The sequence below is a fragment of the Sturnira hondurensis genome, unplaced genomic scaffold, assembly GCF_014824575.4.
Source record: "Sturnira hondurensis isolate 20B ecotype Veracruz unplaced genomic scaffold, ASM1482457v3 Scaffold0012545, whole genome shotgun sequence".
NCBI classification, from domain to species: Eukaryota; Metazoa; Chordata; class Mammalia; order Chiroptera; family Phyllostomidae; genus Sturnira; species Sturnira hondurensis.
This window is the reverse complement of record NW_028085176.1, coordinates 1,433,231-1,447,389: the sequence shown is the minus strand read 5'-3', so window position 1 is coordinate 1,447,389 and position 14,159 is coordinate 1,433,231. Positions and strand designations below refer to the sequence as shown.

At 37.4% G+C, this 14,159-nt stretch overlaps 1 protein-coding gene across 2 annotated transcripts in view; it reads right to left on the bottom strand.

Moving 5' to 3' along the window:
- Window positions 1-525: 525 nt before the first annotated feature.
- Window positions 526-14,159, bottom strand: part of DIAPH2 (diaphanous related formin 2) — a 902,023-nt gene continuing 888,389 nt past the window's right edge. For both annotated transcript variants that reach the window (XM_037060830.1, XM_037060831.1), the window contains one exon: window positions 526-5,965. In XM_037060830.1, coding sequence (XP_036916725.1) covers window positions 5,901-5,965 — 65 coding nt within the window. In that variant the 3' untranslated portion in view covers window positions 526-5,900. The remainder of the gene's footprint in view (window positions 5,966-14,159) is intronic.

Here is a 14,159-nt window from a genome sequence, read left to right as displayed (position 1 = left end):
TACATTAGACTCTATCTTTTATAGACCTGGTTATACTTTGTCCAACCCTTCATCTTCAAGTTGGCCCACCTATGATGAGAAATTCTTTTGAAAGCCCATTCACCTATAATCCTAAATTACTCATTCCAGATTTTTACTCCTCTGAGCATTTGAAGCCCATTTACTTTCATTCTACAATGGAGACGAGAAATAAATAAATAAAAACCTTTTCCGTGGAAACAGTTTCTCTGGAGGATGCAAATTACCCATCTGACTTATCTGGACTTTTAAGTTGTGCAAATATCTCTCCACTATTCTGGCCAGCACTGCTGAAGAACACTTCAAGAAAATCTTATGATTCCCACAGGTATGTGTGTCTTTGAATACATCCCATGATTCTCACCTGACCAGGTCTTTATAGTAACACTCTTGCATTTCTGTTCAGTTGAAGTTTATCTTTCTAGAACATTCTTCCATCCTGTTTCAACACTTGAGTTCGTGCCTTTTCACTCATCCTTGATATCAATTATCACAGGCAGCACAACATTTAATGTATATCTTAACTTTATTGAATAAGTATGCATTACATAGAAATTGCAAGTCATTCTTGGTCCTGCAAAGAGACAGGTATTTATTCCAAGGCAATAGGAGATCATGAATCCACAGTTCTACTGATACTGAAATACCTCTGAGTGTTTTGGCATGGGCACAGTCTCCATCAGTACCATTCAAAGCAGGCTTTGTCGTCACCTCTCCCTTCAGCTAAAGGATTCACAATATCTAACATAAGCTTGTAAAGAACCTTTCTGTATCAGAGGTAGTTTTATGCCTGCATTATGCATCATAGAAGACATTTGGTCAAAGATTCTATAAAAGGGGCAGAAGAGATGAACTAAGAATTGCAACCAATTATTTTTTCAAGCAAACTGGCCATAGAAGCAAAAATATTAACCTAATTTTAGAGTAGCCTGTTTAGCCATTTAACATCAAAGCATGCAGTAGCCTGTGCAGACAATAGCTTTTAGAGACAACCTTGAATTTGGCTTGAGCACCGAGGATGCATTTTATACAGTGAAAAGTATATTTATATGCAATGACTACTGTAGTGAACTGAATGGTGGCTCCCCAAAGGTATGTCCATGTCATAATTCCCCAAACCTGTGATGTTACTTTATTTAGAAAAAGGTTCTTCACAAATGAAGTTAAGGATTTTGAGATGAGGAGATTATTGTAGATTAACCAGGTAGGCCCTAAAAGGCATCTCAAATGTCCTTCTAGGAGGACAGAGGCAGAGGCAGAGGCAGATTAGATACGCAGAGGGAAAAGTGATGTGAAGACAGAGCAGAGACTGATTTGAGCAGAGCGTCACAAGAAACTGGAAGAGGCAAAGAAGAGATTTCCTCCCTAGAGCCTCCAGAGGGAGTATAGCCCTGCTAACACCTCAATTTCGGATTCTTGGCCTGCAAAACAATAGGAGAATAAATAGCTGTTGATTTAAGCTATGACATTTACAGTAATCTGTAACAACAGCCACAGGAAACTAATACAGAGTTTAGTACTAGAAGATAAGGTCCTGCTATATCAAACACCTAAAAATGTAGACATAGCTTTGGAATTGGATAATGGGTAAAGGCTGGAAAAATTCTGATGCATGTGATAGAAAAAATGCAGATTGCCTTAAATAAACTGTTGGTAAAAATATGAATGTTCAAGGTTCTGGTAAGGGCTTAGAAGGAACTGAGGAATATTTCATGGAAATGAGAGGAAATGTGATCCTTGTTATATAGAGGCATAAGTCTTATCTGAAATGTTTCCAATGGTTGTATGGAAAGTAGAATTTGTAAGTGATGAACTTGAATATTTAGCTGAGATTTCTAAGCAAAGCTTGTAGGTATGGTCTAGTTTCTACTTGAGCTCATATTAAAATACAAGCGGAAAGAGAGAAATTGAAGAGCTATGAAGCAAAAAGAAACCACTACTTGGTGATTCAGGAAATTCTGAGCCTATTCAGATTGTAAAAGATGCTAACATTAGCATAGTGTGCTTTGGCGATAAAGCCAAGCATGTGGCTAGATGATTTTGGGCTAGTGCTGGAGTAATTAGGCATGGATCCACTCAGCCATCTCAATAGAAGCCAGGAATAGATATGGGGTTATCTGGCAAAGATCCACGAGGACTCTCTTGTATCACTATTGAATCAATGTGACATACACAGGAGGCAGAGTTTTTTAGACTGTTATACCAGCAGAAACATTTTTAGGTTAGCCTGAAAGGGACAGAGATGTGACAAAATGAGATAAAGTTGTCAAGACTGCTAAACTTTTACAGGCAGCAGACAGGGTGCTAAAACAGCAAACAGGTGCTACCCTTCAATGTAAAGGATCACCTGTAGAGTAGAGCTGCAGGTACAGAGGCAGAGGCCCAAGCACGCAAGCAGATGCAGAAGTGAACGCCATGGGCAGAGAGGGAGAGATTCAATACATGGACCAAGAGTGCAGAGCTACCGGCCCAAAGCCCCGAGACAAGGAGGATTATTGTCAGGCTTTGAAACCTAAGGGAATTTTGCTGTCTGAATTTTGCACATTATTGGGGCAGATGACTCCTTTCTACATTCCATTTTCTCCCTTTTGAAATACCAATGTCCACAACTATTCTCCAATGCCTGTTCTGCCATTGTGTTTTGGAAGCAGATAACTTGATTTCTTGTTGTACCGATCCATAGATGGAGAGGAATTTTGCCCCAGGAATTTTACCTACACCTGATTTAGATGATCTAGATGATGATATCTGGGACTTTTAAACTGATGAGGTTTGGATGAAATTTTGAACTTAGATGATTCTGTAAGAGGTTAAGACTTGGGGAAAATGTTGAGATGGAGTGAAGATATCTTGCATATGGGACAGACCTAAAATTGGGGGTGGGAACAAAGGGCAGACTATAGTGGGCCAAGGGTCATCTCCAATAAACGCAATATTTATAACACGATCCTCAGAACCTGTGAATGTTACCTTATTTGGAAAAAAATATTTTACAGATGTACTTATGTTTAGGACCTTCAGATAAAATTACCCTGGATTATCTGAGTGGGTCCTAAATGCCACCTAAGTGTGTCCTTATAAGAGAGAGGCAGAGGGAGAGTAGGTGCACAGAGAAGGGACTACGAAAATGGGGCAGAGAGATGTGGCCATGACCCAAGGATGCCAACAGCCACCACAAGCTGGAAGAGGCAAGGGGAGCTTTTCTTCTAGAGCCTCTGGAGGGAGCATGGTTTTTGGTTTTAGATATCTGGTCATCAGAACTGTGAGAGAATACATTTCTGATGTGTTAAGCAACCAAGTTTGTGATCATTTGTTATAGCAGCCAAAGCAAACTAATAAAACTAGTCATTATTTTAAGGGTTTTATGATTTTTTACATCATTCCAAAGGAAATCTTCATAAACTGGTGCTTCTCACAAGTGGTAGTAATAAATCCAACAAAACGCTTTAGTATAATCCTGTGGTCCCCAATATTTTTGGCACTACAGACTAGTTTCACGGAAGACCATTTTCCAGGGGCAGGGGAGGGGGGAGGGCAGGAGGCAGAGCTCAGGCGGTAAATGCAAGGGAAGGTTAGCTCACTCATCCATGGTTCCTAACAGGCCACGGACGCTACTGGTACATGGCCTGCTGATTGGAGACCCCTGGTATAATCTGTTTCATTACTAGAAACATCACTATGCACTTTTTTGGTGATACTTTAAAAATCTTGACTGCAAATAGCTAGAGCAGGACCATTATGAATCTGTGAAGTAATTCCCTGAACTCAATTGTTGGAACTTCATGAAAGACCCTGAAAAGGCATCATAACATTTGTGAGAAGCATGTGGGATTGCTCTAAATACAAATATATAATTTATCAATAGTAGTACTTCGATTTTTTCCACAAAATATAAAATAAGGCAAGTTCACACCTGGAAAAGGTGATATATGTTAGTATTTCTACCTTGACCAGTTTGATAACATGGTATGGCAAATACCCCTTAATTTTAGTCAGGGTTAACCTTTCAAAATACCATTCTCCTACAGAATAAAAAGCTATGAAAAGATTTAAAGAAGCTCTACCATGAAGATTTCAGAAATGACTTGGTGAAGTCAAAAATACACACATTAAATATTTACATAAAGTAGTAGAACCTGTATTTTATTGTTGTTAAAAAACTGAGAAATTGATATGCTTCTTAAATTTGTGTGTGCCTATGTGTGTTTCTTGAGCTAAAGCTGTAAAATCTCAGATAGTGTAATTCTTTTTGATTTTTCTACTGTAGCAGCTTCAGAGCTTTTTAAAGTATTTTTCCAAGTAAGAATGCACTGGAAGAAAAGGCAGCAGTTTTCATCATTATACATCTGTATAAAGGAAACGGGGAGCTATTGGTCACTTTTTTCCTTCATCTCAAGGGGTGACTTGCCAAGTCAGTCCTTTGTTCTTTGTGAATGTCTACAATGCTCTTCAGAGAAGAAATAGGATTCTCTATATTAGATATATACACATAAGAAATCTTTTACAATAATCATCTGTGTGGATTAATCTTAAAATTGCACTGCAGAGAAGTTATACCATCTTACTTCGATGCATATTTTAAAATAATAGACATTTTATGTTATATTCTTATTCTCTCATTGATTTAAGAAAAACATAGAGCCTATTTTACTCCTAAAGTTGTTTATGGCAGCATGATTTTAATTGGTTAATATAGGTAAGTAAGTATGATGACTGAAAAGTTCACTTAGTCACTGGGATGTGGAATTACTGTAATAGGAGATATAAATATAGGCATATATATACACATACATACATTTTTCTTCTTCTTCAGACCACCAAGGAAGAATTGAAAAGGGGAGTAGAAAGGCAGATAAAACAACTGACCTTTCAGTTTTCTACTGCCTCCTGCAGAGAGAAATCTTTTCCCTCTCGGGTCTTCTAGAATTCTATCCCCTGCTTTCAAGGGGGTCATGGGAGAAAGAAGTGATAGAGAAGAAATAAACCACAGAGATTAGGAATCAATATTTACCTTTAAAAACTTAAATAAAGGTAATAGAACTGTCAGGTTCATCCTTAGCATAAACATTAAAATGTGAAGTTTTTCTCAAAAATAGCCATATAAAGTATTTGTAGAAAGTAGATATACGTGCATAATTAGAAAACACTTCCTTAAATAAAATTTAAATCGTATTAACTGCTTCTGTTAAACTTTGGTTTAGTTTGATCAACAATAAGTACCTGCAATATCATGCTAACACTTTAGATTAGTAAGTTTAATTTCAGCCAAAGTAGATGACTATATCAGCTTTCACTGGCAATAAGATTCTACATAACCTGATGGGGCTGAAGCAATACTTGTTTGAGTTTCCAAAGTGGCTTCTCTTACAGCGTATGCAACGTCAGTGCCTCTCTAAATTGTTAACATGCACAGTTTCATTAGCCTTTTCATTTCCTGTGTAACAAGAATCAGAAGCAGACATTGAGAAATTATTTCTTTCTATTCCTCTCTTCTCTTTTTCTCCTTTATTTGCGGAGGGTGACCTGCAAATATGAGTAACATTGTAAATTTTGACAAACTGGATGTTTTCAACATTCTTAGAACTCTTCACTTTCTTACACTTTTCACCATCACCATCAGGTCACACACAATAACAAGTAATACACATCTTTACACTATAATGGAACACACATTTTATAACCTCAATAATTATGTTCATATTAGTGTAGTTGTGTGAGGAACCTTGCAGTAGCTTCACAAATGCTGGCTATGTCATACGGCTTAGCTTGATCTTTGCAGAAATGCATATATTTCCTCTCCATCTCTTGACTGTATGCTTTGTCCTTCTAAAAATGAGTGATTTTGTATATTTAAATATTTTTATATTCTTTGGCATCAGGAATCACTTAGATGAGATAGCTCCACTGTGGCGAGAGCGTGACCTTTCCAAAGGCACCCGTCTATTATCTGTAAGACAAGGAGAAAAAGAACCAAAAACATGGTGAGTTTTAGGTGTCAGCTATTACAGGATGTCAGGTCCAGAGAGGGTTTCAAATAGTCATGAAAAAAATCACTTCCAAAGAATATGTAAATAAGTAACAAGAAGCTCAGATCTGAGAATCTCACACTGCAGCTGCCAGGCTGAGTTCAAGAGTTCTGCAATCAGCACTAAATAGCTTTTCTTGGTAAGTGAAGTCAGAGTGATACAAGAAATGGAAGAATTTTCTCAAGTACAATGCCCTTGGGAATAGCAGGTGACAACAACATTTCTTGGTGACTACTTCAATTCCCCATGAGTTTTCAATCTGTATATTGGCTAACTCTTTAGGACACCAGCATGGCAGAGCAGAAAAGAGGTATTTTATTTTTATTTTATTTTTACAATGATTGCAATATGTGGCAGTCAAACTAGCTACTGAGTCCTTGCCTGACGGTGTGATGTAAACAAGTTCAATACATTATATAGTCATAATAGGAATGAATAATGAATAGGTCCCCTTCCCCTCAACCATCACAGGAAAAGTTATAACTGTAGAAATAACTTGGCACAAAGCTTGGAAAGCAATGTTTTAAAGTATTGAAAGTTGCTGATAATAGTTTTAGCTTTAATAGGACAAAAGTTTACAGCTCTGCACTGAGATGATCACTACTATGTTATCACCTCTGCTTTATGCTCAGCTTAAACACAACTGGTGTGGGGGAAAATCCCTTTCTGACAAAAGCATAATATACTGAGAGTCTCTATTTGGAATGAGAGTAGGTTCCTAGAAACAATGGCAACCACCAGCACTTATATAAATGCTAACACTTCACACTCCTTAATTTGCTAATTCACACAACATCCCTAGGAGGTAAACCCATTTCATTCTATCCTACTACCTCTACTTTACCGATGAAGGTTACAGGGCAAATCAGTGGTGGGGGATTATATTGCAAAGTTAATGCCTAAATGGCAGGACTCTCTGTTCAGAAGTAAATGTTGGAGCCTCCCAAGCTACTATCATTCCCTCCCTAAGATGGTGATATGAAAGGAGACACCTGTCTGTCCCATGAGAAGGATGGACTGTGAGAAGTGCTGAGATTTTGCCATGGTGTCTTTTTCATCTGTGCTGGTATCTCTTGACCGACTCCCAGTAGTCTGTGGTCAGTGCACAAAGCAAAGAAAGCTAACTGGCCTCCATGGCGTTGGGCTCATTAACACCCTGGTGAGATAAGTGTTAAATCAACAAGCTATAAACTGAAAGTGCCTCACCTGCGTTAATATCATTGAGAGAAGAGAATGAAAGAAGCATTTTCTCTTTCCAGAGATATATCTGAGTAATGGATTGTTTGAGTATTCTTTTATTTTATTTTTTAAAGATTTTATTTATTTATCTTTAGAGAGGGAGGGAAGAAGAGAAGGAGAGAAATATCAATGTATGGTTGCCTCTCGTGAGTCCCCTGCTGGGAACTGGCCTGCAACCCAGGCATGTGCCCTGACTGGGAATCGAACTGTGATACTCTAGTTCGCAGGCCCGCGCTCAATCCACTGAGTGAGTATTCTTTTAAAGATACCATTTTAAAAATCCAATATTTAGTTTGTGATATGGATCACAACTCAGCTAAAATGTGAAGAGAACATTCTTAGTTAGATAAAGGGCTTATTACTTAGATGGCACAGGTTTGCATATCGGTATGGTTTGAAACTTCTTATAAAACATTTAAAAGTGAGGTTATAATAGAACAGTTACTGTTGCATCGCTGCCCAGTAAGAATTCAGTGTTAAAGCTATCAGATATGAGAATGATGGTACCAGTCACCAAGGAGTGTCCCAGCTCATGAAGAGGCTTGCACCTTGGTGGTCTTACACATTAAAATAAAATTGGCATTCACACTCACTGTAGGAATGCCACTGGCACCTCATATAATCCCTCACTGCCCATTAAATGATGTGATGTAAGGGTTTATGTCTACCTGCAACTAGTTGGTAGCATTTGGTGTAAGAAAATTAACTTTCAGGTCAAAATGGACTGAGGAAAGGATACTGAAGCTTTTGAAGGGCAAGATAAACACTGATTCAGGGTCCAAACCCAGCTCTTGTCATACACAAAAGTGAAATATTCTATATTTCCTCCCTTCCTTCCTCCTTTCCATTCTTCCTCCTTCTCTCTCTCCTGATTTTTTTGGTACCTAATCAGTCCCCTATGTTCAATTCTGTAAAAGTCACCACTTAATGTTTTTAAAATATCAAGCTACAAACTTGTTTATGAAAAAATGTCATTAGAAACAGTGACAGCAACGATTGACCTGAATTTTGTGATTTCTTTACAATTCTCTATATTTACATTAGAAATATTTTTGGTAGAAAATATATATTTATTCTCTAGACTTGTATGGATCAGGCTACAGTGTATATTAGATGATAATATGTTATATGTATATATAACAAATATATATTCATCTCTCTTCACATTCTAATAGCTTACAATCTAATGATGATAATGTTTCATGCTTGGATTCATGTCTTCTTTGAAGTAGAGGTTGAGAGTCACTAAATTTTTTTAGATAAAAACTATATTTATAGTATTAAATACTAATGCATAAAAATTAGTGGTATGACCCTTATAAGGTGAGGGCACATAGTTGGCATTACATTATGATAAAGGAGGACATGTTAGATATTATTGCTGGGAGAGCTAATAGAGTAATTTTGGTGATTGCATTTCCATTCTGGAAACACAGGTGGAAAAAGCAGGTGTACATGTAATGTGATTGGAGAGCTCCAGGAGACCCAGAATGAACAAAATTAACTTTTCTAACCTGTGTGACTGTGCCAATGCTACTGGTCCTAGAGAAGTTTACATGGTGAAAACAGGAGCCTGTCCTCCAAAAAGCCACTAGTTTAAAACATTATGTATTTACCTGAGATGATATGAAGGGCTTTGTTAGTGGTTATCCTTTCCAATATACCTGGTGTGTTTTTGGAAATCAAAGAGAGGAAGATGGGGGAAGCATCTGTGTGCTTTTGTATGGTTGCTGGAGATACCGTGCAAAATCATTTCCTTAGAGGATGGGGGAACGTGATTTGTCATAATCTTCCTCTACTTACATTTTATTAATTTATGAGGTGACATATTACAGTGAATAAGAAAGCCTAGAGATTCTAGTATATCCTCAGGGTGTAGGAAGTCATCAAGGCATGCTATTGTTTGTAAACACAAAGACTAATGCAGCAGTAAAACCTCAGATGTTAGTCCCAAAATTTAGCTTCTAAATCCACCACAGTTGGTATGTATATGCTAACAGATTCTCTTTGATCATCAAACGCTTTTCTTTATAAAATATGCCTCCTGTGAAGGTGAAAGGATTCTGCTGTTACAGAGGGTGGCCTGGTTATAGCATGAGGTTAAAGAGAATAATGTAGTCATATGAAAATGTGCATTTTCTGGAGGAAGGATGACTCAAATTAAAACAATACTCCAATCTGTCACCAAGAGACTATAAATACATGGTCTAGCTCTAACATGCTTCTGCAGATTCTGAATATCAGGTTAACAAGCTCATACCAATGTGTAGGCTTCCCCTGTCTTTTTTTTTCTTTCAATTTTTTTACATTTACTTAATTATTTTTCAAGTACAGTTTTCTGTCTATTACTCCCATCCCATCACACCCACTGTGTTCCCCTTCCCTCCCATTTCCACCCTTCTTAGTTGTTGTCCATGTATCCTTTATATTTGTTCCTCTAAATCCCTCCCCTATTTCCCCTGAAATTCCCTCCCCTCTCGCCTCTGGTCACTGTCAGCCTGTTCTCTATTTCAGTGTCTTTGGTCATATTTTGCTTGCTTGTTTGTTTTGTTGTTTAGCTTCCTGTTAAAGGTGAGATCATATAGTATTTGTCCTTCAACACCTGGCTTATTTCACTCAGCATAATGCTTTCCAGTTCCATCCATGCTGTTGCAAAAGGTAGGAGCTCCTTCTTTCTTTCTGCAGCATAAAATTGAATTGTGTATATGTACCATAGTTTTTTGATCCATTCATTTACTGAGGGGCACCTAGGTTGCTTCCAACTCTTGGCTATTGTAAATTGTGCTGCTATGAACATAGGGGTGCATAGGTTCTTTGAGGCTTCCCCACTGTCTTAAGAGCAAGAAGCTTTATGCCATTTCTGAGCATAGATTGATTTGACATTCATCTTAAAACCTTCCCAACTGAGTCCTGCAGGAAATGAATTAAACCCATTATTGTAATTTTTTAAAATTAATTTGTGCAATCATCTCTTAGCAACTATACACAAAGCATATCATCCATGGAATACCTGACTGTCACAAAGTTTCAAATCCGTAGCTAAAGCTACACCACTAATTTCCTTCTTACTAAAAACTTTGTCAAATGCAATAACTGAAGAATAAGCATATCATAGGTAAGGCTGAAACCAAACTTGATGTGAGATAGATCAAAGGACTCAAGTCTGTGGTGTGTAACCTGGGAATGGGCAATTAATCCTCTAGAAAAGTGAGTGTATGCCAACCATACAAAGCTGCATCTTGTATATTGCATGAGTAAGTCAGGTTAAAACTGAAAAACTGATAGAAAGGCCATGTTCATTACTCAATACCCCCCAGGTTAGGTGTTCATCTGTCATCTATGGAAGAATTGTTTCTTTTCTGGTGCTTCATAGGTATGTAGTTGTATATCAAATGGCAACCTAACATAATGCATTATACACTCCCAGTAGGGAAATATAAAAAAGTGTGCCTGGTATATACTGCACATTGTATTACAAATATTCTATTTTAATGCAAATTAGTTGGCTAGAAAACAAAGTAAAAGAAACCTTCTGTAATTTACTGTGAGTTCTGTGTTCTCCAAAGCTCTTCAAACGCGAGGTAGAAGATTAACCACCAATGGGTAAGGCACTATATCCAGCATACTGAGCAAATAGAGGACAGGGTTTACTGAGTTTAGGCTAAGAAAACCAAGAAAATTTTAGGTGGTTTCAGGAAGTGTCTACTAAGTAGCCGTTTGCATTACAAATACTGATAAAGATAATTCTTTTAATTATAAAATAACCTATTTTGTTTTTTTATTGTTGTTCAATTACAAAAATAGCTGTCCTTATTTTTCCCTCTTCCCTTTCTTTGCCTCATTATCTCCTCCTCCCTCCCCTCTGGTTACGGTCAGATTGTTCTTTATTTCCATGTCTCTAGTTGTAATATGCTTACTTGTTTTGTTGATTAGGTTCCACTTATAGGTGAGATAATATGGTATTTGTCTTTCACCACCCAGCTTATTTCACTTAACATAATGCTTTCCAGTTCTATCCATGTTGTCATGAAGGTAGGAGCTCCTTCTTTCTTTTTGCTGTGTACTATTCCATTGTGTAAATATGCCACAGGTTTTTGACCCACTCATTAACTGATGGGCACTTAGGCTGTTTTCAGCACTTGGGTATGGTACACTGAGCTGCTATGACCATTGAGGTGCATAGGTTGTTCTGAATTGGTGTTTCAGGGTTCTTAGGGTATAATCCCAGCAGTGGAATTGCTGGGTCAAAAGCAGTTCCATTGTTAGTTTTCAGAGGAAATTCCATACTGTTTTCCACAGTGTCTGCACCAATCTGCATTCCCACCATTAGTGCACTAGGGTTCCCTTCTCCCCGTAGCTTCTCCAACACTTGTTGTTTATTGCTTTGTTGACGATGGCCATTCTGACTGGTGTGAAGTGGTAGTATCTCATTGTGGTTTTAATTTATATCTCTTTGATGGCTAGTGATGCTGAGCATCCTTTCATGTATCTCTGGGCCCTCTGAATGTCCTCCTTGGAGAAGGGTCTATTCAGGTCATTTGTGAAATTTTTAATTGGGTTGTTTGTCTTCCTAGTGTGGGGTCATGTAAATTCTTTATATATTTTGGAGAAAACATGAATTTTAATGGCCACTTTCCTTTATATTATATAAATAAACCATAATTTGATTAAACATATCGCTACTGTTGGACATTTAAGTTGCTCCCATTTTTTCTATTATAAAAAACCTCACAGTGAATATCCTTACAGTTGTATTTTTATATATACCATGTGTGGAAGTGTTATGTAGGATAGATGGTAAACCAAGGCAGGTAGGAGGAGGGAGACAGTAGTCCTGAACCTGGCTTAACAATGTCACCAGGTGTTCCAACATCACAAGCAACACTGTTACTATGGGAAGAGGAAAGCCCTTGAGATTCTGTGTCATTTCTGCTATTTGGGAAAGAAAGCCCTAAAATTGTGTATTTCCAGGCCTTCATCCTAAGGCCTGGAAAAAGGAAGAGGACAGGGTCCACAGTGCCTAAATAAGAAGTCCATAAAACAACTTAGGTTAATTACCTTCTTCTGATTACTATCTGTTTTATGAGGGAGTCCCTAATGCTTAGAAAAAGAGCCCACAGATAACTTTGGGTAACTGACCCAATTTTAATTAACTGCCCCCGGTCATGTATCTGTTTTACAACAACATGAACAAATGTAATCTGGAGCAACATAAGGATTCAGGCTAACAGACCCCTACACATACCTACATTTGGGCAGTTATGTCTCCCTGGGAAAACTGGCACCATCTTTACCAGCCAATCAATATGTAACTTCTTCACCCGCATTGTGCCAACTATACAAGTCCTCAGAACAAAGGACCTGATGCTCTTGCCACTCCTGCCTTTGCATTTTGCCACCCTTACCTTGCCATGCCCTTAACCTATGCCTTTCACCTGCCGCCTTGGCAAGGCCCATTCTCTTCCATGACAACATATCACTAATAAACCCTGCTTGCACACTAATAGACTTGCTGATCTATAATTCTGCACTGCATTGGCAAGAAGAACCAGGTTTCTCTTGTAGCAGAAGTAGCATTGTTAAGTGCAAAATTAAGTCTTTCTGTAGCCAGAGATATCCAATACACATTCAACTATATCTCTTTTTCTTCAAGGTTTGCTTTTTTTGACATTCAATTATTTAAATGTTTAAATTATTATTTAAATGTTTAAATTCAATTATTTAAATTTAGAATTTACTTTGTTGTGCCATGTCAGATAGGTTCCCACATTGCTTGCTTGAATTTTTTTCTTGAAAAGAGAAAATGGGTTGTCCCAGCACTATTTGTTGAATAATCATGAATTTCTACATTGACTCATGATTCCTCTTTTATCATAAATTATCTATACTTAGGTATATTTCTGTTCCATTGACCTAAGTATTTTTCTGACTACTTTGCTGCCAGTACCTTCTGACTGTATTATTCTAGCCTCATAATATGTTTTAATACCCAGTGGAGTTAATACTCCACAATTTATATTTTCATTTCAAAAATGTATTTTTAGGGCACATTTTGGATCTCTACATCATGCTTTCATCACAAAAAATCCTGAAAAAGAAAAAGTACAGTTTGAAAACAAACCCAGTGTGTACTAACAAGGCTCTCCCTAGCAATGCTAGGGAGGTGTCTATTTCTTGAGTGCCAATAAGTCAGGTGACTCTAAAGTCTCAAATTATGCTTTTTTAAAATTCTCACCCAAGGATATGTTCATTAATTTTAGAGAGGGATGGGGGAGGGGTGAGAGGGAGAGGGGAGAGAGACATAGATGTGAGAGAGAAACATGGATCAGCTGCATTCTGCATGTGCCCTGACCAGGGATGAAAGTCTAACCCGCGTATGTGCTGTGACTGGAGATTGAACGAGCAAACTTCTGGTTTATAGGACAACACTCCAACCAAGTGAGCAACCTGTTTAGGAGCCTAATGATGTTTTTAACAGTTCTTCTCAGGTTTCTCATTTTCTCAAAGATTTAAAAAAGCTTCTTTCTCTGTATTCTGATCACTTTTTCTATTGTCTTACCACTTTTCTTCTGGAAATACAGAAGAGACCAGCAGTAGAAAAAAAGAATATCACCAAATGTATGTAGAGATTTTATAATACTCTTATTCTTACTGTTTTTGCCTTGTCAAAAATACAAATAATTGGAATTAAATGTATAATTTGTTGGCTGTTGATAATAAAGTCTAGTGTTTCTTGGTTGTAAATCTAATTTTCTGATATGTTTTCTATGTTTTTACAAAATTGGCTCCCACTAGAAACCAGAAATATTAATCTATATCAAACACATTATTTGATTCCAGCAGAACTGCATACAAGGGTACGATAAAAAATGCATG